We start from the raw sequence: 24124 nt of genomic DNA on the forward strand, positions 1-24124 counted from the left end.
CACAGAAACACTCAATCATACATACTGAGCCTCTGGGTGCAGATTATAAAGTCATCAGTGATCTGAGACCACACTTTCTGGAGCTGGGAGTTTAGGTCAGAAATGAGCGGGCTTTATCGGGACTGCCAGACATCCACTACCATATCTGTTATGTAACACTTGTTATGTCATCTGTTTGAAGCGTGTTGTACTCTTGTCGAAAGCAGTTCTTTTATACAAAGTGGTATTTGTGCCAGCTGGCATGCAACTTTTATATGCAGATATGAAGATAAGCGATCAGAGCTAGTGTTTAAATAAACTGGTTACATAAGACGGAGATGTGTGGTTGAAAATGTGTGAATGAAACAGAAATACACGCTCATACTTACCACTACCGATTTAGTCAACTGTTTGCTCACTCACTGAGAAAACATGCACACATATGCACTTTCACATCCATGCACATGCCCATTTGCATGCATACGCTCACAGATACAGCAGAGCTTGCCTTGAATTCAGTCTTTGATTAATTTTTTGCAGAAGTTGGCAAGTCTGCTGATACAGATTCATCTGTGAGTCTGTGGTTTTGTATCTATGTGCGGGTGCCTGTTCTATCTGCAAAGGAGTTTGAGACGAGCAGGATCTAGTCTCTCTCAAACAAAGGCATTTCTTCTGAACTGTACAGCGTGATTAATACTCACTGACTCCTCTGACTTCAGTTCTGGTTTGGAATGTGAGAAATGGCTTTCTGGTTGCACCGGTCTCAGATGTGACCTCTTGATTGCATACGCTCTTCCAAGTGCATAGTCCTCTAGAGCAGAGCAGCCCCTCTCCGTGTCTGCATCGTGCCTGACTGCAAAGATAAAAGCCTCCCGCCACTGAAATGGCCCACTGTGTAAGTGTAAGTGACAGTAAGAAAGAGAAGGAAAGAGCTGTGGAAGAAGGAGGGGTGGAAGTGAGAGTTTGTGAAGGCTATGGGCACCAATGGGTCAAAGCAAGTCCAAATGCAGCATCTCTGGTTCCTAAACAAAATGGGGAGAATTTTCTTAGCTGTATTGCACTGTCAAATTTCTCTGCTGTCCTGTCTTTCATATATGGTGGAGTGACGGCTTTCACATTTGAGCTAAAGTTAATTAGTGAGATTAGAAAGAGAATTATCTATCTTCAAATTACAGCAGGAATCTACTGTCTTTACAACTAGATCAGTATGCAAGCATCTCTCTTAAAGATGTCCTGATTTTTTTTATATAGCATGAACTCACCAATCAGTTGTATGCGTGTGTGTGTGTGTGTGCGTGTGTGTGTGTGTGTGTGTTTGTGTGTTAGTGTGTGTGTAAATAACTGTGCCAAAGTCTCAAGCCACCTTTTCCTTCTTCATATTTTGCTGCCAGGGAACCCAACCGCTTTTTAAATTTTTTTAAAGTGGTCTCGAGCTAGTCAATAGTTCCCCATGTTTTTAGAAGGTCTTTCAAAGTTTTTCTTTGAATATGAGTACTGCTTTTTCACTCATTTTCAGTTCAGTCCTTGTAAATGACCACTTTCATTTTCAGTCATTAAGCCATAAAAATGCACCTCAAGCACAAAACTCAAGGGATGAATCGGTTTTCTGTCTTCACATCACAGGTGACCTATCAAAGAACCAATTGATCAGTCTACAGCAACTGAACACTATCTGAAAGTTTTTTTTCCAGGAAATAGGAAAAATTCAGAAAAGAACTGACACAAGCCCTGAGCGGTGAACCTGACTGCTGAGCATCATTAGAAATGGTCTCAGTGGAAGGATGGCTGTCAAGAAGCCATTCTTAAGGAAGGAAAACAGGAAGAAAAGTTTGAGGTGTGGCAAATTACCCAAGAACTGGACTGAAAATCAGTGGCTGCAGGCCTTGTAGAGTGATGAATCCAAATTTGACATTTGGTTCATATTATTGTTAATTGTACAGAGGTCAGGAGAGAGATACAACTGCGAGCGTCTACAGCCATCTGTAAAACACGGTGGAGGCTCTGTCATGGTTTGTTTAGGATCTTCTAAAACTTGATGAAATTATAAACATAGAAAAGTACAATTAGATTTTCATCCACCATAAAATACTGTCTGGAAAGCATCTGACATACAACGTGTACTTTTCAGCCTGGCAGTGTTTCCAATTTCAATGCAATAAAAACATACCTGGGTAGAAAAACACAACATGTAACACTACCAGTCATGAATTAACAGCCTGCCCAGAGTGTGGTTCTCAACATTACTAAAGCAGTGTGGGATCATCTTGACAGAGAACAAAACAAGAGGCAGACAAAATCTAAAGAAGAGCTTCGAATATCCTTCAAGAAGCATGAAGCACTAATCTTGAAGACTACTTAAAGAAATTACAAGAAAGCTTGCCAAAGAGAGTGCGGCAATTTTGAAGAATAAAGGCGATTATTCTAAATATTGACCTTCAAGCTTGTCAGAAACCCTGTTTTTGAATCATGTGCTGTTTTTGCATTCGTGCTTGCCCATTTCACCTACACATATTTCCCATTTTCTTTGCACCAAAAGAAGAAATGAGGGGTGGCTCAAGACTTTTGCACAGCACCGTATTTGTAAGAAATCCACATACACAAATATATAAACACAGAGCATATATTTCTTATGTTGTTTGTTAATTTTACACTTGACGAGTGCACGATAGGCTCACCAAATCAAAAAGCCATGCATCGTATTACATTGCATGAATGCAAGTTAAAAATAGCCATAACAGGACTTTGACGTCATGCTGCATGAATATTATCCATGTGTATGTAATAACTTGGCATCTGAGTGTGATTTCACGTCATCATCATTATCATCTTGTTTTTTCATTTAGTTTTTCCATGTATTTCTGTGCTGCTAGGACATTTTTAACACACTGCAGTGAACACAAGTATTAAAATCTGGCATTACATTTTTGTGATGTTTTTGTTATGACAACAAAATTGTGGTGTCTTGCAAACACGTAGCAATGCCATTCTGTTAGAAAAAATTCACCTCAATCTATCCCGTCAAAAGAAATAATACTCCTCAGGATTCTGTCTGACTAATAAACAGGATTTCAGTATTGTTGCGTCAGCAATGCTTAATGTTCTCTGCTTTCAAATACATAACAGAGAAGTGTGTGACCTCCACTGAAAAAAATATAAAAATATAACTCCTTTTTGTCCTCCACAGTCAGAGGTACTGTATGTGTAATCCTGACGTGGTGCAGCAGTTTCACAATCCAGACACCATATTTATTCTGGCCTTTGCTGTCGTCCTCCTCAACACTGATATGTACTCGCCCAACATCAAACCCCAGCGAAAAATGGGCCTTGATGACTTCATACGCAACCTAAGAGGTAAGAATGTGCTCAAACTGCGAGGCAGAGAGTATTTTTCTACAGGTTTTACTCTACGTGCCATGCGAGAGCTAACTGTCCCTGTGGGCAGAGCTGGCATAATGAGCTGCAGACATGTTTCAACATTTATAGCAAGTGGTTTTATCAGAAGGGCACGAGCACTGGTTATAAATAGTAAACTTGTTTATACATACGTGCCCCTCTACTGTAGATCACTCACAGTGGATTGGTGTGGTGGAAAGAATGACGGTGAAGATGAAAAAGAGAGCAGATGGCAGGGGAAGTCAAAATTTTACAGCAGGCACTCTCTTATCGACCTCACTTCAACCTCACTATCAGGCCCGTGAGTGACAGCTTCTTGAACTGAAGTAAATTACTCAAAGAGGCTGTGGTTGGCTGCCTATGCTCGGTACCATCAAGGAAACCATCATCAGTGCGGGAAGAGATTCCTGATATCCTTGACTCGGAGCGCTGCCCCAGAGGCCGTGGCGGCGGCCCATTTAATTGAGGCTCACTTAGCGTGAGATTTAATGATTTGAGCTTGGTTTTCCAGAAGCAACTCATCGCCGCGGCTGAGCTTCCCATAGCTCTGAATGTTGTCTCCATCCAAAGGTTCAGCAGATTCATATATTAACGGCAACAATGGCCTAAGGAAAAAGGATTTCACTGTTATTTGTGCCTTTAGTTAACAGAAAAATCTATTTCTCAGTCATTACATATTTTTCCTTCATATTATCTTCTACAGCTGAGTGTGCTGCTCCACAGTGATAGTGGAACAACTGCCAGGATACAATGTCAGCACACACACGCTGCGATAACGGCACAAACTAATTTGGCATTAAAATGTTGGGTAAAAGTGATACAGTCACACAGTTTGAAATTCAGATTGTTAAGTTTACACTCAATCTCAAGACACCCATTAACTTCCTCTGTGTGTTTTCCCCTCTAATACTTCCATTAATTTGCACATTAGAATGAGTCACAGTCAAGTCTGTGAGTAATCAAAACTTTTGAGATGCTTATTTAATTTCCAGCCTAAAGAACTGTTATCTGGTATCTGATTTCAAGTATTGACTTCACTGTCTGAAATCAACCCAAAAATCAAAAAATGGATTTTTTCCCCCCATTCTCTGACTTTCTCTGTGCTCTTGATACTATTCCTGTGTTATCTCCTCTCGTACCATTTGTGGATATCTCCTCTTCAATCTGGATATCAAAGGTGATGTCACCTTTCTAATGTAATTTATTTTGTCACATTGACCAAGGACAATGTTCAGTTTTGCAGGAATAAACAAGGACTGTGTATATATTGTTTTAAACTATGGCCTTGAATGTACAAATGTGCAAAGCTGCATGCACAGTGCATGCAACAGTCAATAACTGTTGCAACGGTGGTGAGATATTTTACATATGATGTAAGTGTGCAAAAAAAGGGGGTAGAGAACGGCCAACCAAATTAACCCTTTCATACATGAGTTATGACAACCTCAGTGAGGGTTTTTTCTTAAGTATTTTTAGGCATGAAAAAAGATTTTTGAACTTCATTTTTTAAACATGTAATTTTCAAAGAGTTTTCTTTTACACATCCACTTAGTCAGCCCACTGGGTGACCAGTGGGTGGCAGGGTATGGAATGACACATCAGTGTCCAATGTAGTGGTTTATGTGCAAGCATACCATAAACATTGATACAAATACAAGAAAACAGCCTTTGAATAGCTGTCCACTGTAGTGGCCACAATGCATGAAAGGGTTATATATTCATCTTTGGCCATCACATAAGCCAACCAACAAGTAAAGACAGTTTATAATAAAGACAGGTTATAATTTAGTCAGATTTGATGTTGTGTCTGAATCTGTTTTGCTGGCGGTGGTTGTGGGGGGAGGGGTTAAACCTATCTGTTAAAATGTGTATAGTGGCTACTCATGCATTGCATGAACCCTTCATTTCTTTCAGGTGTGGATGATGGAGCGGACATCCCCAGAGAGATGGTTGCAGGTATTTATGAAAGGATCCAGCAGAGAGAGCTCCGCTCAAATGAAGACCATGTCACCTATGTGAGCCGTGTGGAGCAGTCAATCCTGGGCCTAAAAACTGTGAGTAATAGCCACGTTTTTGTGCAAGTCCTGCAATTCCTTTTGTCTTTTGAGAGAGCTGTCTGCCCTTTTTTTGTACAATCTTCTTTATCTTATATCACGGATTATTTTTCTGCAGCCCATCCCCTGCTCTGTGCTAGCTGTCATCTTCATCTCTTTAACCTTGTCCAGATTCTCGCCGTGCCCCACAGACGTCTAGTGTGCTGCTGTCGTCTGTTTGAGGTGCCTGATGCCAACAAACCTCACAAACAGAAACTGTCTCAGCTCCAGAGAGAGGTCTTCCTTTTCAATGACCTACTGTTGGTAAGATTTTAACATTTAAAAACCATTAAAAAGCACTAGAAACCATTTCAGAACATGTAGTATGTGCCCAAATGCAACCAACCATATTTCCGTGTTGTATGTCTCTAGATCCTGAAGCTATGTCCCAAGAAGAAAAGCTCTGCTTCATACACCTTCTGTAAAGCTATGGGTCTCCTAGGAATGCAGTTTCACCTCTTCAGCAATGAATGTAAGCTGCCATTTTACACTGCAGCAATTTATTGCCAGTGCAGTTTCACCCTGTGCTGAAAAATGCTGAGCCATCCACAGCACTGTTGTCTGTCAATGTCAGTGTCAGGATCCATACTTTAAGGAACTGCCAAGCACTCACCAGTATACCAGTGTTAACACGCTGTTGTCAGTGTTACAGCAGATATCCTGAAGGATATATTTTTATTCTTTTTAAGATTTAGTCTTTTTAAGTTTTTAAAGAAAGAGCATTTTGCTTGTACATTCATCAAGATGTTGTCTATGTTCTACAAGAGCATCTTACTGTCAATCTCTTATGTGTGCTGTCAATCTCCTATCAACATTTGAGTCCTCGGGTGCATCATCGAGTAAGGTTTGTGAACTTGGTGAAGCTCTGAGAATCTATAAACACAAATAATTCACTAAATCCATCTGGAAAGATAATAGAAAAGGTGTGTGAACTGAGAGAGCTTATGGGTTACTGGAAGGAAGAAAGAAAGGCTGAGATTATCTGTGTTAGGTATTGATTATTGGATTATCCATTCGTTTTTCCAGTCACAGTTATGGTAAAAACACTTCTGTTTCTCTTTGTTGGGGTTTCTCATCAGTCTATGCCCATGGTGTCACCATGATGAGCCCGTTTACTTCAGAGAAGAAGCAGCTGGTGAGTTTCTGCTCTCCAAGTGGAGAAGAGCTCAGGAAGTTTGCGGAAGAGCTCAGAGAGTCAATCGCAGAGGTCAACGAGATGGAACAGATTCACATCCAGTGTAAGGAGGAAAATCCTCAAAATCTGCAAAATCTATGTAAACAAATACTGATCAACCTGTGTACGGCTCACTGAATTTTCCCTTTCTCATGCTGTAGGGGAACTGGAGAGGCAACAAGGCATCCAGCCACATGGCTTACACACTAACGGTGGGCAAATGGATGCACATACAGGACACGGCTCTCCCTCAGGTGCTGGTTTTGCTTGTGCAGCATAACACAGAATATATTACTCATAATAATGCAAACATTGCTCAGGGGAATATAGGAAATAGAACAAGTTCTTGGAGAAAAGGTACATGAAAAAGCTGGTGAGAAAGCCATCACTGTCACTTTTGAAATATTAAAGAAAGACAGAGAAATAGCTTCAAAAAGATTGTCCAGTTGTCATTTTTACATTGTACACAGGTGTTAGAGACTTTCAGATCTGATACAGTCTCTAATTCAATAAATAATTATAATACACGGTCCTTTTTCAGAGAGAGGATGGATACCAATGTCATATGTTAATGATGAGGCTAGAGTGCCAATTACAGTTGTGGAAAAAATTTTCAGATGATCTGCAGTCATATGAAAAACTTAGTACACCCCATGATTCATTATCTTGAAGAACTATATTTTACAGAAATATGTTAAAGTTATGTGTTATCTGCAGTCTGGAATTTGACTGGGTTAGCCAATGTGTTGTAGATTTGCTGACGTGCTTTCTTTTGCATGTCCCAGTTTTGGCTGTTGGAGAGATGGCCTCATAGCAACTCTAGAAACTTTGGTATACAGAGAAGTTCATGCTTTACTCAGTGACGGCAAGGTCCCAGATCCTGTGGCTGCAAACCAAGCCCACATCATAACATGTCCACTGCTGTGATTGAGCACAAATGCCTCAGACGTTTGTGCTGATACGGTGTATTTGGATATTACCAGTTATGAGAAAACTGTAGTATTAAAATATGAAAACATGACATGTTCAGTTGATTCTGTGCAAAATGTATTTTAAAAAAAATATTCAAGAACCATTTTTTAACTGAATGACAGTTGCCTGTATGAGAGTCTGTTTCTGACATTTTCGAAATTCTGTATGTGAAGCTGAAATCTGCCTGTTTTTCCCCCACAGGCCAGGATGCGTACGATAAAACCGGCAACAACAACACAGTAGAGGTGAGTGCCAAAGCTACTCTTGTCTCCCTCAGGTAAGTATCTGCGTCTGCAGCTCTGTGGGTGTGGTTTTTATATGTGTGTGTGCGTGTGTGTGGTTGGACAAGGGCTGTGCCTCATCCTGACAAGAAAGTGTGCTTTATGCTTTGCTTTAAAAGAGCTCCACCTGAGGCACATCCTGACTATGCAGCCATAGATACAAAGGATGCTGAGAGGACTCTGGTGTAGTGGTGCTACAAACTGTCTCTCACTGTGCCTCATGAGTAGATGAGCAGCCACTCTACTCGCTATATAGCATTCCTTCTCTCATCAATTGCTGCTTGCCAGCCTTACTGTATAAGCCACTGCAAGCCACCATAAGCCTGGCTGGCTCCAAGAATACATCTACAAAGCCAGATAAGCTTGATACTGTTAAAGGTCTGTTGTGTGTGTGGGTACGTGTGTGCATGTCTGTACAACCAGCCCTTCCTGTAAGTAGGCGAAGTGAAAGAAGATGTTTTCTCTGTTTTATTCCTTTGCCCGTACTCCCAGCCCCCTTCTCCTCCCTTTCAATCAGTCCCTTAGATTTGTAAGTCACTGTGTTAGGGAGACACCACGCCCTCGGTGTCACCTCTTTCCTCGTCTGGCACTCCCTTATCTTTCAGCCTATCAGTCTGCCACTCAATGACCACTCCCTGTGTCGCACTCCGACACTCATAAAATCCAAAGGGTTCCCACCATAATTCCTTAAGAAAATCTCGTCTTACCCAGCAACCCTCTTCTCTTCCTAGGCTGGTGCGTGTAAATATGTGAACTCAAGTTTAAATCATCGAAGAGATGATCAAGAGAAAATGAGAGTGTGTGTTTTGCATGCGCTCGCTCTACATACTACCTACCTGCATGCCTGCATGCCCATGTGCGTAACACACCAGAGGGCTGCGTAGAGGCTGCGTTCAGGCTGGTAACTCCTCATGCGTTCTCTGACTGTTCCTAAACTAGGTGTCAATTCACAACAGGCTGCAGACCTATCAGCTGAGCCAGCCCAGCATTGAGTCAACGCCACTGGCTCTGGCTGCGCCACCTGCCCTGCTCAGCCCAGTCCAGGCCGGAGATCTCCGCCCAGAAACACTCATCCAGTGCCAGCAGATTGTCAAGGTGATTGTCATGGACCAGAGTGGGCGAGGACGGATGGAGGCATTCCTCAGCCAAGGCCCGGCCACCCATCAGCTCATCCAGTCGGCCCTGTCAACACCTGCGCGTGTCAGAGAGGGAGATGGGCCTCAACCCCCTTTGCCACCACCTCCTCCACCTTACAACCATCCCCACCAATTCTGTCCACCCGACTCACCCATGCCCCTTCACCACACCATGCCTCTTACCCGCAGGCGCAACTCCAGCGGCTCCCGCAGCATCGTTTAGGTCATCAGCTGCGTAACAAACTCCCTGCGCCAGACAAGATCCGCACACTCACACTCAACAAACACATGCTGGAGCACAAGTTAGCTTACTTTGAATAGTAAGACAAAAGAAGTGCAAAAAAAAGTAAAGATTATATTGTGTGACTTAAATGCATTCCTCAGAATTTATTTATAGTCTTAACTTGGCTGTGTGCTTTTTAAACATGGAGTAGCTTTGATGGTATTTCTGAAAGACTTTTCTTCTTTCTTTTCTCTTCAGCCTGTCACCTGGTAGCAGCTGTTGTTGTCTGTCTGGATTTCACGCTGTTGGGTGTATGGTGACTTAGCATTTTTAAATGTCGCCTATCCAACAAGTGTACGTGAGCTTGGAGTGTCAGAAAAAAGCACCCTGAAAAGACATGACATATCTTAAAAAAAAAGGGGAAGATTCTGTTTTCTTTGAGGATATTGATGTTCATGGCATCTCCCTGTTTTCAGTATTACCACACTCAGTGAGGGATCGTTTTGCAGCTAATCTAACTACTTTATACCATAATCATTTTCCTTCATCTCTGCATAATGTGAAGAAACAAGAGCACCAGCTTATTTGTTTCTCCATTTTCTAGGGAACTCATAATCAGTGTGTGTGAAAAAAGGCAAAGAAGATAAATTGCCGTACCGTCTCTACCACCTACGAGTTAGTGTAGTAAGCAAGGATGCTGCTACTAACTAAACTATCCTAAATTAATATCCTGATGACAATCATGATTCGGTGCTTCACTGTTGCATGATTTTCTAAAATTGAACAGATAGCAGATATCCTCACAGTATCTGTATGCTGTGATTCTGAAGTTGTGCTCTCACACAGCTCAGGAAAGAGTCTGCTGCATTGCAACATGTAACACTTTATCTGCACCTCTGAGTTGTACTGAGGGGAGAGTGCTTCTGTACTGTTTGTTCAGCCTGCTTACCCATGGGCAACAGGGAGCCAGGCTGGTAATTTATCCTAACCAAGGCTAAAAGAAGCCTTTCTCCTCCTGTCTATTTACTCCAAACAGGTTGCCTTGTGCATAGGGATGTTACCTTTGGATTTAGGGAAACCTAAAAAGAAAACGTTATCCAAAAATCAAATATACATGTTTTTCTTATGCTTTGTAGTGCTGTTTTTACATCTAGATTTTTTTTTCTTCTGGTTTGAGTTGCTCAGTTGTGGATATGCCTGCCTTCTTTTGAATGTAATGGAGTTACTGTAGATAGCACTTGCCTTGCACTGCTAAAAGTAGAAAAAATGGCAGAAGGAAGCATCTATGACAAGAGGCATAACCATGATAGGATGTAAATAAGAGGTCCCGGTGCTGAGCTGTAATGTTTTGTACCTGAACACTTTTTTGGTTGGATGTACAACTCAATCCCCCCCCAAAAAATTAATAAAAACATAATGCAACAGTTTGCAGATCACACAATCCCATATGATTATCTACAATATAACATAGAAAACATACTAAATGTTCAAATTGAGGGAACCCCCCCCCCCGATAATGTAAAGATAAGGAATTCAATGGCAGCAATCCATCTAAAAAAAATGTTGTGACATGGCCGTGTTTACCTCCGTGTCAGCAAAGCCGTGTTGTTGTAATATTTCTGCAGTTTAGTGCACCTGCTGTAGCACTGTCTTGTTGATAGACGTGGTGGTGTCCTATCCTCTTTAAACCAGAGGATGCAGCGTCACTGTGCCTTAGTCCATTTTAAATGATCCAGAGAAGACTACACATTTTCTAGATCATCTTTACATTATGGTTGTTTAACCTGCATTTGTGGATGGCAATTTGTGTTCACAGAGAGTGATTTCTGGAAGTATTTGTGAGCCCATGCAGTGATATTTACTGTATGACAGAATCATGCCTGTTTTCAAAGCAGTGCTGCGTGAAGGCCCATTGTGCTGTTAATGATGAGATATTGACAATCTTTACAATTTTACATTAAGGAACAATATTCTGAAAGTGTTCCACAATTTGTAGATGTTGTTTTTTGCAGGTCGGTGAACCTCTGCCATCGTTGCTTCTTAGAAACTCCGCCTCACTAAGATGCCAGCCATGTTACTGACCAATTAACCTTTATTTAGTATTATATTTACACGCTGTTCCTCCCCTTTTGTTGATCCCATCCTAACTTTTTTGAGATGGGTTGCTGCCATCAAATTATAAATAAGCGTAATATTGTTCCTAGAATAATAAAATATCTCAGATTAAACATTTGTTTACACGTTTTTTTAATGTGCTTATGAGATTTTCAAATCACTGCATTGTGTTTTTATTGACATTTTCCACATTGTCCGAACTTTCCTGGAGTTTGAGTTGTAGGCATCCATCCATTATTATATTCAGGATCAAGGGTGAGAGGCAGGGCACACCGCACAGGCAGCCAGTCCATTAAAGGGTGGACACATTAAAACTGCTCACAACAAGATTTGAATCGATCCTAAGTGAATTTTTTTATTTACTTTATTTATTTATTTTTTGATAAATTGGATTTTGATTTCTAGAAATCACATTGCTACTAATTTTCTGATGTGTATTTTTTGGTGCTTTGAGCACCACAAGACAAAGTGCCATCTGCTACCATCATACTCAAGAGAAGGCTTGATTTCCTACAGCTATACCTCCAAAACTATATTAAAATGAAGTAAAATGCTCTACACAGGGTTGACCCAAATCACCTCACTAGACCACGTCTCCCCTCTCACCTATTTATATTCTCCTTACGCAATGAAAATATTATATAAGCAGACATGCACATGTGTACTGAATGTTAAATCAGGGGGAAAACTGAAGATGTCCGTGGAATAATAACTGATTTCCTCACGTGTCGTCTGTCTTGATGGTTTCGAGCCAGTTTGTACAGCACATCACGAATCATCCGACTGAGACATACCAAACACGTCTTGTACCTTTTTGCACCACAGAATATACTGGATATATTGTAAATAGATAATATAGATTTATTCTGAAAAAAGTGATTGCTTTGCCCAGTGTGTGTATCTACGTATGTATTTGTACAGAGAAAATCTAGTTTAAAAGAAAAAAAGAATATTATAGTTATTATAGTTACTATTATTCACATTTAATATCGGGGGGAGTCCTATATGTGATAAGAGACAGAAAACAGGCAGCTTTTATAGAATACGTGACATTATTACAGATCTACACTTGCCATTAAATTACCATGTCATGTTACTACAGGATTATTAAGAGATGGCTGCGTGTCATCTGTAAAGGTATGCAAAGGGCTATGCTGTATTGGTGAATACGTACAGTACACCACAAGTCACGCCACACACACACACACACACACATGCACGCACTAGCATAACAAACAGCTGCACATGTGATCACACAAACACGCAAACATGCACATGGCTGCCAAAGCAACAACAAATTTAAGCTTAGACTTACCTTTGAAACTGCTTGATTTCTCAAGTCAGTAACCCCACTTTGTTTACTGTAAACTCTGACTTGTACTATACCGCATGACACATTTTTTTGTTTGCTTTTTTTGTTCGCTTTGTTTTTTTCATTTACAGTACACAGGAGGAGTTTGAGTCTACGTTTTCGTTATTATTGTCAGGGCATGTTTGCTTTGTTGATGTCATTTTCTCCTTTCTCTCTCTTGCTCTACTCCCTCTCCCCCCTTCTCTTTTCTACCCTTACCCCTTGCCTTCTCCGTGGTTGTCATGGAGATGCACCAATCTGCATCCTCACTGTGGAGCACTGTCATTAATCTCTGCACCGTCACAATATTTCTATAAAGGAGATTTCTTAAAGATCAACATGTTTACTAAAAGAATTTCTAATTTTTCTGTTTGAAGAGAATGAAAGAATAAAGTAGTTTTTACTCTCAGTCTTGTGTCTCCACGGTGTCTGTGTATGAAGCACTCTCTGCCTTTCTAATGAATTAATTTGCAGCAGGTGTGCAGGGAGGATGGTGGAATGAAGGAGCTTATGGGAAATCAGTCTGACCGGTGTTTCACTGTCATTCCAGCACACCTGGTCTGAACTCATTCATTAGAGGTCCTTCCACCAAACCCCCTGCCCCCAAAGTAACACTGAATCTGAGGTGTCTGAATGTCATATGCGTCTGCTGTAGTGGTTCTCAAAGATGGGTCCAATGACTTGTGCAGGTACCTGATCCATATGCACAAACCTGTCCATAAAAACTGCTCTAAATTGTGCTGTAGTAATAAAAGACGCATATCTACAGATGGGGACCATTTACAGAAATAATGCTATCATTTGGCCAATAGTAATCTCTTAAAAGCGTCCTTTTGCATTCCTCAGACATCATGGTTCATATTGACATGATATCATTGCATAGTCGCTGCAGATTTGTCAGTTGAAGATCCATGATAAGAATCACCAAACCCCAAATGAGCTCTACACGATTGAAATCTGATGACTGTGGAGGCCATCTGAGTAGAGTGAACTCATTGTCATTGTCAAGAAAGCAGTTTGAGATGATATGAGCTTTGTGACACACACATACACATGGTGCTCAGCTGATACTAAGAGGCTGAAAGTGTCCCAAGAAAATATCCCTCATACCATTACGAGACACGAACTTGAGCTGTAAATACAATACAGGATGGACCAATGTTTTCAAGTTGTTTTTGCTAAATTTGAACTCTACAGCAGGAGAAGCGGACACTCATTAAACAAAGTATTTTCCAGTTTTCTATTGCCCAGTCTTTGTGAGCATGTGCCCTCAGTTTCTGCTGCTGTAGCCTCAAGGCTTGACATCAAGATTTGACATGTGGTGCATTCATAGATGCTCCACTGCACACTTTGATTGTTAAGAGTGGCTATTTGAGTTATTCTCCTGAACGCCTGGTAACAGCAAGGCCTTTTCTCCCAAAGAACTGCTGCTCAGTGGATATTTCTTCTTTTTCAGACCATCCTCTGCAAACCCACAGAGATGGGCTGTGCAGAAAAATTCAAGCAGATCAGCAGTTTTTATCAGACAGGCCCGTCTGGCACCAACAATTATGCCACATTCAAAGTCATTTAAACCATCCCTCTTCCCTGTTCTGATGTTCAGTTTGAACCTCCGCAGGTCGTCTCAAGCCGAATGCTTAAATGTTTCTGATGTGTGTGCTAATATGCAGCTGAAATGATGCATCCAACAAAGTGCTTAGTGAATATATAACCACAGCCTTGGATTTAACGGTTATGTTAGCTATTAAGCTACTGCAGACTTCCCTTGTTGAAACAGCAAGACTCACTAATTTGTAACTCCCTACTGCAACGTCAAAGTGCAGACATTTGATGAAACAGTCAAGTGGAGAAAGTCTTGATTGTTTTGTAGTGGAGATATCAAAGACAGGCACGGCTGTGGCACTGATTCAGTCTTTGAGCACTACGGTCACCCCGGTGTGTCGGCCAGAACACCACTTAAGGCCAAATTGCCCAGAGCACGGAAGAAAGAGAGAGCTTGAGGTTCCGTTTGAGGCACTTTATTGTCACCGCTTGATTTCTGGGGCTGTAACACAGCGGGTGTACATAAGTGTGTGTCTGGGTGTGTGTGTGTGTGTGTTTGGAACGAGCAAAAGCATCTGGTCTGCTGACTTGTCATTTACGCACACCTAACATGCCCCAGGAATCAGTGCACCCCCTCCGGACCAACACTGCTCAGCCGCCATTAAACTGCCCACCTTACTAACCGGATGATGTCACTAGAAGGTGGGCTGGCCCAAACTGACAGAAGACGGAACATTACATGAACTTATATAAACTTATAAACACCAGTAAAACTATTATATGAACTTTGGGGCCTTTTATACATGTTTCTTTTATTTTGCAAATCACTCTTGAGAAAGGATAACGAACATCTCAACACAGTTATAAAGAGACTGAAAAGCCCCAACACTACTTTGGCTGAAAACAATTACCTTAAAAAAACACAGATGATATGAACATAATACATAATAATAATAAGACAGTGAAATCGATTTGTGCAAATACCTGTAGGCTTACACTTGTGATAGAGCTCTCACGATCAGCTCACAATGTCTCATTTATTCCTGTCCTTTCTGAACTTCTTTGTCCCTGCTCTTCACTTTTTTCCCTCGCAGTGTCTTTGGAAACAAGTGTTCAAAAGGTTCAATATAAAGACGACTGTGCTCGGAACAGATTTTGAAGTGGACTGAGTGGAGTTCTTCAGACAGATCGTTGAGTGTAGATATTCATCTCCTGTTGCTCTTACTTTGGTTTGTGGGGATGGACCTCTCCATCTCCAGGATCTGCCCACAGGTCATGTGACAGTGACGCACAAAACCCCCCAAAGAAATCTCACAGATGTTCCTTAGTCAGTTTTTTTTACATAGTGGTCTCCTCCCATTCCAGTTCAACATCACCTGAAGAGCAATACAACCTTGTGAGGTGAGCACTGAGCTGCATGTTTGTTTGTTTTTTTAAGTATGACCTCATATATTTACCTTCCATGGCATCCAGGGAGTCCATCTTCTCCAGAGCAGAGTAGCTAACAAACCATATCGACTGGCTGTTGCCTTTGTTGTTTAGAAGTTCCAGCGTACTTTGGTGCAGGAAGATGTACTGGGCCTGACAGCACACATATGCATAGACATATTTCTGCTTATTCAGACCATATGTTCTTTTGCATTAATCACACAAAGAACAGATGTTGATATGAACAATGATATAGTCCTAACAAAAGAGTGGGAAAAGCAGATTAAGTTTGAATTGCTGTGGTACGAAGATTGTACCACTTGATTTATTTTTCAGAACTAAAACTTAACAGAGGTGATTTAAAGCCAGAGACATGTAAATTGGCTGCGCGTGAAAGGCTTTGCATCTCTGTGAGAAGCCATATAATGAACTGGTGACCTGTCCGGCCAACCCTCCTCAAAATTTCTTGCTGCTTTACGTGGCGATTAAGTGGTTAAAATAATGAATGAATAGATGGATGATTTGAGATGTGCAAAAATACTTTGGTATCTTAATGGCTGTGACGACAACACCTCTTGGTGGTTTTTGCTTTGGACGTTTTATTTAGTTTCATTACTTCCAAATAAAGGATTTTGAAAGAAAACTTCAAGCACTCAGCAGTGCAGAAAAACTGGTTCTGGGTTGTCGCTCTGTCTTCCAAGATGACAACCAAAACCATGGTGAAAAACTACGTCCAGAAGATCAAAGTGAACTGGCCTGAAATTGAATCCATCGAAAATCTTTGGGGTGAACTGAAATTTGAGAGATTAGTCAAAGCAAAGCTGGCTGGGATTGCTCAGGGAACATGATTGTAAATGACTGTAAGCTGTTATCCAGCACAAAACACAGCTGTCTATTAGCAATAGTCAAACTAGGATGTTTGGAAATGTGTTAAAAACTCCTTATTCTGTTTAACAGGACTTGAAATACTTCCCAACTATATTTCCAAATAATTCTATCCTTATCTCTATAGTTTGAACTAACAGCAGTTGTGTAATTCATGAATACTGAACTAAAGGCACCAGAATGATAGAGCCTATTAGCCAGTACAGGCCCAGTCTTTGACATTTCAAGTGTATTGTTTAGTCCTATGTGTGGTTTGAGTACTTGTGGCTTGTGTAATTAATAATAATTGTCATTCATGGTCTTTTTATTTCAGTAGGAAACTGGAACTACGTTTGCAAAATCTGATGGACTTTTACAACAACATCAACCCTTTGATGCCATAAACACATAAGTAGCTCAAATCAATGACTGTAGAAAACATTTAAAGTGTCTTTTTAAAGCCGTCTGAAAAAGGCACTCTGCTTCAGAGTCTCAGCAAGGACATTTATGAGTTTGTAAAATAATCAATATGAATGATGTCCTCAGGCATTGCACTAATAGCTAGCCTGGCACACTGAAAACTGAACTCTCAAAGAATCATGCCTTCAGCAAGCACAGCTCTCGTAGCTGCAGACACTACAGGCTCAAATCCCACAGCCAGATAATGTTCACAAAGACGTGGAGAAAGTCTAGCAACAAGAAAACAATTACACAGAAAAAGCACAGTAACCACAGCAGGCAGTGTAACTAACAGTGAAGTGTTCCAATGTTTTTCTTGTGTTTATATTTGTAAGTTTCCTTTAATTGTGGAACTTTGTTTTGTAATTGGTGGTAGCGGAAGTAACGTGCAGCACGGACTGAGTTTGTGGTGACACTAGAGCAGAGAAGCATGGCGCTCTGTGAGTTCAGCTGCATCGTCCTACTGCTTTAAACTGGACTTAAGTTTTAAAGAACACATAAGTTAAGTTAAGTTAAATTAAACCCAATTGTGGACTCACCGTTGAGAGGAGTAGCGGCTCGCGCGAAGAACGGACTTTCTCCCGTTTGGCTACAGCAGGCAATGAGGTGTGTTCAGGGTGCCTCTGTTAATTTCAGTTTCAATGAAAGTGCCATAAAAGGGCATTTATGTGTCTATACCTTTATTGTTTGGATTTACTGTGATAAGAGTTATTGTAAACATGTTGCTTATTGCAATCGTTTTCTTTGGGTAGTTCTCACGATGATGATGATGATGACGACGCTGAGTGATCTTGTCGCCGAACATTGAATAAATCATCTGTAAACAAGAACTTGTCCGCGTGGTGGCTAACGGGAGCTACAGTGAGAACTCATCTGCTCCTTGTGAGTGGGCGAGAAAGAAAGGAACATAAGTCATCTCTAGCGTGTCTACAAGGGTCCCCAAGCTCCTGCCAGAAGCCAAGAACGGGTTTGCTCATCCTAACAATTCAAAGAAAGGACATATTGATCTTCTCAAGTGTGCTGCAGAAAATTAACCTGAAGACCATTTGCAAGTTTGGATGCTTTAAAGTGTTAATAAGGGTGTCCTGAAGTGGCTTCATTGTAGCTGCAAGCAAGAAGGTTCAAGTTTACAATTGATCATGAGTTTGAAAAATATGTGTCTTTAAGGGTTGTTAGTGATTTCAGACATGTGTTTAAGGGTTATAAGAATAAGCTACTAAAGCAGTCCTGGATTTTATGCAAGGTTTTATTCAAAGGAAGTAACCAAGTTTGTTACAAGCTATAAGCAGTGTTATTTTATGTTATCAGACTCCTTTACTTAGCCTAACATGTCAGTCACAAATCTCTCTAAACTGAGTGACAATCCTGAGGCAGAGACTGTGACCAGGCCTCAGCAAAACCCTCCACTGTGCAGTTCTCCTCTGCAAAATACAGATGGTCCACAAGAAGTTCGAGTAACATCAGATGTTCATCCATCAACAAGTAAGTGTGCGCAACAAAAAATTCAAAACCCACCTCGTAAAAGCCAGAGGTCAAGAACCTTAACTGAAAAGGGAAGAGGAATGTTAAACCAAAGGATTAAGGAGTTGGAGCAAAGTTTTAAGATCAAGTACGAAAAGTGGAAGGTTCTAGCAAAGGATGCTAACCATTCAATTTCTGACAATTGTTCAGATGAAGAGCTGCAAGCAATAATAAACAACATTAATACTGCTTCCAGCGAACTAAACACAGCATATGAAAACTGGCGTCAGGTGGACATTCCTGATAACAATGCACGCCGCAGAATTGATACTTGCGAGGAGGTAACAAGAACTGTTATTAAGACTGCACAAAGACGTTTGAGAGGAAAGGCACCAGTCAAACCACAGTTTAATGTAGATGAATACATATGAATACAAACAGTCACACGTTGCATCAAGAGTCGCTTCTAAGTCCTCCAGTGCGTCATCCATGAGCAGACAAGAAGCTGCTGCTAAAATGGCTGCAGCCCAAGCAACACTGGAAATCCTTCATGAACAACAGTGTCAGCAAGCAGAGCTTCTGCAGCTGGAGGCTGAAGATAAAAGACAGATTGCAGAACAAACAGCTGAAGCCTGCAGACGACGTTTAAGAATGGAGGAAGAAGAAGCACAGTTACAAGCAAAACTTGAGGTTGAAAATGCTGCCAGGCGAAAGCTTTTGGAAGACAAACGCAAGGAACTGGAACGATTGGAAGCACTCAAACAGTTAAGGGTGGCTAAGGCAACCATGCAAGTGTATGAGCAAGAGCAAGATGAAGATTCAGAAGAAGAAATTAAGCAGTTACTGCATGGATGTAAAACTGAAAGCCAAAGGGAAGGGGACCGATTTCAGCACACAAGTCACATACATAACTCACCAGAGTTACACTTACCACAACAAGCTGTTATACATCCACAGCATGATGGTGGCATCGCAGCACTTGCCATGTTATTAGCAGATTCTATTAGTGCCAGTCGTCTTCCTATGCCAGAGCCGACAACATTCAGTGGTGACCCGCTAAAATATAAGAACTGGAAGGCTGCCTTTCAAACTTTAATCGAAAGAAAAAACATACCAGCCTCTGAGAAAATCTACTATTTGTGCAAGTACGTTAGTGGACCAGCTAAGAAGGCTGTTGAAAACTATTTCCTGTTAGGCACTGAGGCTGCTTATAAGGCAGCATGGGAAGTATTAGATGAGAGATTTGGAAACTCCTTCCTTATTGCCAAAGCCTTCAGAGACAAACTCAGTGCATGGCCCAGAATTGGCTCCAAGGACAGTCTGGAACTTCAGGAATTTGTGGACTTTCTACGGAGCTGTGAAGCTGCGGAAAGCCAGATTAAAGGTCTAGAGGTTCTTAATGATTGCAATGAGAATCAAAAAATCCTCTCCAAGCTCCCCGATTGGTTGACATCAAGGTGGAATAGGAAAGTGTTGACGATAGAGGAGGAGACTGGCAGATTTCCAAGCTTTAGCCAGTTTGTGCAGTTTCTCATAAGGGAAGCCAGGATCGCATGCAATCCTGTGACTTCACTCCATGCCTTGAAACAGTGCGATGGAGAAAAGGTCAAGCCACAACGAAACCAGACTCCTGCAGCTAAAGTTCTAACAACAAACACTGATGAGAAGATTGCTGCCAGCAGTTGTCTGTTTTGTGAAAGACCAGGCCACAGTCTGTACAAATGTAGAAAATTTTTGGAACGACCAATATTGGAACGACACAGGTTTGTTCAAGATAATAAGCTATGCTTTGGTTGCTTAAAGCCTGGACATCACTCGAGAGACTGTAAGTACAGAAGCACTTGCAGTACATGCCAGAAAAGGCATCCAACTTGCTTACACGATGATCAAAGAGAACAAAAGACACGAAAGACTGAAGGAATAAGGCAGGAAGCTAGACACAGAGAACAAAGCAATGAACAGCTAGAAGAAAGAGAAGCTATAGCAATAAGTGAAGCAACATCCAACAGAGTTCAGCATGACAAAACCAACATTCAGACATCTACAATCATTCCTGTGTGGGTTTCAATGATGAAAGAGCCTGACAGAGCATGACAACACCAACATTCAGACATCTACAATCATTCCTGTGTGGGTTTCAATGATGAAAGAGCCTGACAGAGAAACACTTGTGTATGCTCTCCTTGATACGCAAAGTGACACAACTTTCATTCTTGAGGAGGCAGCAGATTCTCTAAATGCAAAGGGGGAACAGGTCAAGCTAAAGTTATCTACTATGGCCTCTACAAACAAAGTTGTAGCTTGCCAAAGGATCTCTGGGTTGCAAGCTAGATGATCCAACTCAGAGAAGAAAATAACTCTTCCTACAACCTACACAAGAAAGTTCATTCCGGCGAACAGAGACCACATACCCACACCAGAGACAGCAATGGCATGGCCCCATCTTGAGCAGATTGCAGATAGGATTGCTCCTCGTCAAGGGTGTGATGTTGGTCTACTAATTGGCTACAACTGTTCTCAGGCACTTCTTCCTAGAGAGGTGGTGTGCGGTGAAGAAAATCAACCATTTGCACAGAGAACAGACTTGGGATGGAGCATTATTGGACATGGCAGCCCATACGTAGACTGTGGAGACACTATTGGAGTGAGTCATCAAGTCATCACAAGGCAAGTGACACCGGAACTTCAGCTTCCATCAAGTCCCAAACAGGAAGTTCACTATGTATGCAGAACACAGATCAAGGAAGTCATCTCATCTGACATAATTAAAGCGCTTGAATGTGACTTTAATGAGAGAGTTGCTGAGGACAATCACTTCTCTCAAGATGACCTCCAGTTTTTGTCGAAATTGAAACAAGGAATCAAACACAAAGAAGATGGTCATATTGAGATGCCTCTTCCATTTAAACGAGAAAGGCCGAGCTTGCCAGACAATATGGTGTGTGCTATCCATCGCCTTAAGCACCTAGAAAGGAAATTAAGGAGAAACAGCAGATATTACCAGGACTACAAAACCTTCATGGAAGAGACCATAGCGCGTGGAGATGCTGAGAAGATCCCCAAGGCTGATCTCCACAAACACCCAGTGTGGTACATCCCACACCATGGTGTTTATCACCCGCAAAAGCCTGGGAAAATCCACATTGTTTTTGACTGTTCAGCCCGGTTTCAGGGGACATCTTTAAATGATCATCTATTGACTGGTCCAGAGCTGACAAATTCCCTTGTTGGTGTCTTGTGTCGGTTTCGCAAGGAAAAGGTTGCAATCATGTGTGACATAGAACGTATGTTCCACCAATTTCACGTGAGGGCAGAAGACCAAGATTACCTCCGCTTTCTCTGGTGGGAGAATGGAGATTTAGAAGCACAGCCAGCAGTCTATCGCATGAGAGTCCATTTGTTTGGAGCTGCTTCGTCTCCAGGCTGTGCTAATTATGGCCTCAAACATCTTGCTGCAATGGCAAGGGGGAATTTCAGCGAAGCATCCGTCCGCTTCATAGAAAGAAACTTTTATGTTGATGACGGTTTGACTAGTGTATCCACCGAAGCAAAGGGAATCCAGCTAGTGAATGAAGCAAGGGAGCTTTGCAACACTGGCAACTTAAGGTTGCATAAGTTCATTTCCAACAGTAAGCAGGTGTTGTCATCAATCCCAAAGGAAGAGTGTGCTGGAGGAGCCAACAACTTGGATATGGCTCTTCATGAACCACACATGGAGAGAGCCCTTGGTGTACAATGGTGTGTCACATCAGATGATTTCCAGTTTAGAGTGGTGGTGAAAGAAAAACCCATGAGCAGAAGAGGGGTATTGTCCACCGTGGCCTCGGTGTTTGATCCGCTTGGCTTTGTCGCACCTTTCATCCTTTTAGGAAAGAAAATCCTCCAGCAAATGTGTCTCGAGAGAGTTAGTTGGGATGATCCTCTTCCAGACCATCTGCTGCCCCAGTGGGAATCCTGGTTGAGAGGACTGCAAGATCTAGCAACCATAAAGGTACAACGATGCTACCTACCAGGAAGCTTTGGCAAAGTTGTGAAATACGAGCTGCATCATTTTTCAGATGCCAGTGCCTCAGGTTATGGAGAGTGCTCATACCTGAGAGTAATAAGCGCATCGGGAGAAGTGCACTGTTCCCTCGTGATGGGGAAAGCAAGGGTAGCTCCTTCAAAGGTAACAACTATACCAAGACTTGAGCTCTCTGCAGCAGTGGTGGCAGTGCGCACAAGTGACATGCTCCAGAGAGAGCTTGAAATGGAAGGCCTGCAGGAATACTTTTGGACTGATTCAAGGGTTGTCCTTGGCTACATCAACAATGATGCAAGGAGATTTCATGTTTTTGTAGCAAACCGTGTCCAACGTATCAAGCAGAGCACACATCCTGACCAATGGAACTACATTGCTTCAGAAGACAACCCCGCTGACCACTCTTCTAGGGGACAGACAGCAGAACAGCTCAAGGCATCTAACTGGTTTAGAGGTCCAAATTTTCTGTGGCAGCTAAACCTCCCAAGTAGTGTGTTCACAGTGGGAGAAATATCAGAAGATGACCCAGAGTTACGAAAGACTCATGTCCACAAAATTCACTCAAGGGAAGAGAGGTCACTGCTAGATCGTCTTGAAAGGTTTTCAGATTGGGCAAGAGCAGTACAAGCTGTAGCCATACTGAAACGCAGAGCAAGGGCAGCTAAAGGCCACAAACCAAGGTTTAGTGAACCCACCACTTTGCAGGAGCGTAAGGAGGCAGAAGTTTTTCTCATCAAACTGGTTCAAGCAACACACCTTGCTGAAACCATGAAGAGTCTCAAGCTTAATGGGCAAATCAAGGCAATTGACAAGGCAAATAAATTGCACAAATTAAACCCATTCCTTGATGAGCAGGGTGTACTCAGGGTTGGAGGGCGCTTAACAATGTCCAGTCTTCACCCCCATGTGAAACACCCAGCTATCCTTCCTAAAGGAAGCCATTTGGCAACACTGCTCATCAAGCATCATCATGAAAAGGTGCAGCACCAAGGTCGAGGTATGACTGTTAACGAGCTGCGAGCCAATGGTGTTTGGATTCTTGGATGCAGTAAGGCAGTCTCCTCTCATATTTACAACTGCACAAAATGCAGGAAGTTTAGACGGAACACTGAAGGACAAAGGATGGCGAACCTCCCACAAGAACGCACGGAGTTGTCTCCACCCTTCACATATTGTGGGATGGACTGCTTCGGGCCTATCTATGTCAAGGATGGCAGAAAGGAGCTTAAGCGTTATGGGCTTTTACTCACATGCATGTGCTCAAGAGCCATACATATTGAGATGCTTGAGGACTTAACAACTGATGCATTCATCAATGCCTTGCGTTCGTTTATTGCATTGCGTGGAAGTGTCAGGCAAATTCGATGTGATCAAGGCAGCAATTTCATTGGTGCAAGGCACGAGTTCGCTGAAGCCATGAAGGAGATGGATGGAGAGAACCTCAAGAAAATTGGATGTGAGTTTGTTATGAACACACCATCTGCAAGTCATAAAGGTGGGGTTTGGGAACGCCAAATACGCACCGTGCGTAATGTTCTGGCATCCATTCTCGACCAAGCAGTTAAAAGGCTCGACAGCAGTTCGTTAAGAACCTTCCTCTACGAAGTTATGGCAATTGTGAATAGCAGGCCA

At 41.9% G+C, this 24124-nt stretch overlaps 2 protein-coding genes across 2 annotated transcripts in view; one reads left to right on the plus strand and one right to left on the minus strand.

Annotated features, from left to right (window-relative positions):
- iqsec3b (IQ motif and Sec7 domain ArfGEF 3b) overlaps positions 1 to 9309 on the plus strand; it is a 34592-nt gene extending 25283 nt beyond the window's left edge. The window contains exons 8-15 of the mRNA XM_085357381.1: positions 3164 to 3330; positions 5287 to 5426; positions 5598 to 5729; positions 5838 to 5937; positions 6545 to 6703; positions 6801 to 6893; positions 7813 to 7856; positions 8832 to 9309. Coding sequence (XP_085213507.1) covers positions 3164 to 3330; positions 5287 to 5426; positions 5598 to 5729; positions 5838 to 5937; positions 6545 to 6703; positions 6801 to 6893; positions 7813 to 7856; positions 8832 to 9251 — 1255 coding nt within the window. The 3' untranslated portion in view covers positions 9252 to 9309. The remainder of the gene's footprint in view (positions 1 to 3163; positions 3331 to 5286; positions 5427 to 5597; positions 5730 to 5837; positions 5938 to 6544; positions 6704 to 6800; positions 6894 to 7812; positions 7857 to 8831) is intronic.
- Positions 9310 to 15597: 6288 nt separating this feature from the next.
- The window catches only part of ptprq (protein tyrosine phosphatase receptor type Q), a 51368-nt gene continuing 42841 nt past the window's right edge, over positions 15598 to 24124 (minus strand). The window contains exons 62-63 of the mRNA XM_085357382.1: positions 15717 to 15840; positions 15598 to 15635 (exon numbers count right to left, since the gene is read on the minus strand). Coding sequence (XP_085213508.1) covers positions 15598 to 15635; positions 15717 to 15840 — 162 coding nt within the window. The remainder of the gene's footprint in view (positions 15636 to 15716; positions 15841 to 24124) is intronic.

Source organism: Diplotaxodon limnothrissa, linkage group LG7 (genome assembly GCF_057381915.1).
Source record: "Diplotaxodon limnothrissa isolate DT_005_m linkage group LG7, D_limnothrissa_male_GT1.1, whole genome shotgun sequence".
NCBI lineage: Eukaryota > Metazoa > Chordata > Actinopteri > Cichliformes > Cichlidae > Diplotaxodon > Diplotaxodon limnothrissa.